General features: G+C 37.9%; 1 protein-coding gene across 1 annotated transcript in view; it reads left to right on the forward strand.

Annotated features, from left to right (window-relative positions):
- Nucleotides 1-1446, forward strand: part of LOC107293470 (mas-related G-protein coupled receptor member H-like) — a 3104-nt gene extending 1658 nt beyond the window's left edge. The window contains exon 2 of the mRNA XM_015822622.1: nt 272-1446. Coding sequence (XP_015678108.1) covers nt 272-1446 — 1175 coding nt within the window. The remainder of the gene's footprint in view (nt 1-271) is intronic.
- Nucleotides 1447-1679: the final 233 nt, after the last annotated feature.

The raw sequence follows: 1679 nt of genomic DNA on the forward strand, positions 1-1679 counted from the left end.
TTGCTGGTTGGCTAACTAGCAACAGGGTCTTGCCAGCCAATGGAATTGTGTGATTACAAGCCAGGGGAATCCCATAAAAGAGGGCTCCCCTGGCCCAGAGAGCCAGTCCGGATTTACTTGATGCCTTGCCAATAAACCGAGAGCTGACTGTCACTCGACTCGTGTCTTACTGCCTGCGCGATCTAACAGTTTTCTTTTGGCTGCAAAACATTTCTGAAAATAATTTAGCATAATTTAGGACATTGTATGCCTGTTTTGCCTCTCTCTGCAGGTGTTTATGTACAAAAGGAGAAAAAGAAAAATACAGAAGAAAAGAAAATTGAGCTGAGCAGAATGGCAGAGTTTGGCCCTAACTCATTATTTCCTTCAGAGATAAAATATAATACCTATGACAATCTAAATCCGTCATTATTTGCTTCAGATGTGGAATATAATACCTACAACAATCTCAATTGGACTGAAATTGAAAATTTGTTAATTCAAAGTGTTCCAAATTTTACTGAGTTTGTCATCTTTCATGTCATTCTTTTTACTGTCTGCTTTTTGGGACTTGTAGGGAATGGAAAAGTCATCTGGATTCTTGGTTTCCATATGAAAACAAATTCTTTCTCCATCTATGTCTTGAATTTGGATGTGGCTGATTCTGGAATACTTATACTGAAAGTTTTGGTTAAAATATTTGAGTTTCTTAATGCATATCATTTTAGAATATATTTAATTTTTTCCAGTCTTTATTTTGTGATGCACAATACTAGTCAACTTTTATTAATAAGCATCAGCATGGACCATTGCGTATCAGTGCTTTTTCCAATTTGGCATCAATGCCGTCGGCCACCCAAATTGTCCCTCATTGTGTGTGTTATCACTTGGGTTCTGCCCTTTGTGTACTTTGCCTTGGAAATGGTGATGACATTTTCAAAGGCTTTTCTAATGTTTCAGATTATTTTCAGTTCACTGATTTCTTACCCAATGGTGGTCATTTTCACTTTGATCCTGCTTGTTAAAATTTTCATTAAACCACGCCAGCAAAAGCGGAAAAAAGTGTTGACGGTAGCCTTGCTTGCACTTGTGTGCTTCATTGTACTTCGTTTGCCTCTGACCATATTTTCCATTATTGTTTATGGTATGCTAATAAACAAAGATGCAGCATGGGCATTGGAATACATGCTTTTGAACTCACCGATAGTAAATGAATTGCCGGATAACAGTTTTTTCGATATTTTGTATAGTATTCAGCCCTGGATTGAACCTATTATTATTTCTTCATGGATATGTGACATGTGTATTGCAGTTAATAGCAGCATCAACCCAATCCTTTATTTCCTGGCTGGGAGAAATAAAGAGGACCGATCCAGAGTATCCATGAAACTTGCACTCCGCAGGGTTTTCAGAAATGAGGAAGATATCAAGGAAGATGGGACACAGCCTGATGAAACCCAGTTGTGAACATTTCAGGAAAAGATTGAGGTTCCTTGTTTAACTGGTTGGGCTAAGAAGATGGGTTTTTGATTGTTTGTACATTGTGGGTTATTAAGTATAGCCATGTACAACCAGTTCTCACCAAAGTTTTCCCCACATGTTACATCATGAAGACAGAAATAATATTCTACAAAAGAAGTACCAGAGAAATCAACCATCAAGAAGCTCTCCCCATCTGAGAACTGGAAAAAATGCTTGGG

The sequence above is a fragment of the Protobothrops mucrosquamatus genome, unplaced genomic scaffold, assembly GCF_001527695.2.
Source record: "Protobothrops mucrosquamatus isolate PMUCROS unplaced genomic scaffold, P.Mucros_1.0 scaffold1631, whole genome shotgun sequence".
Classification (NCBI taxonomy): Eukaryota; Metazoa; Chordata; class Lepidosauria; order Squamata; family Viperidae; genus Protobothrops; species Protobothrops mucrosquamatus.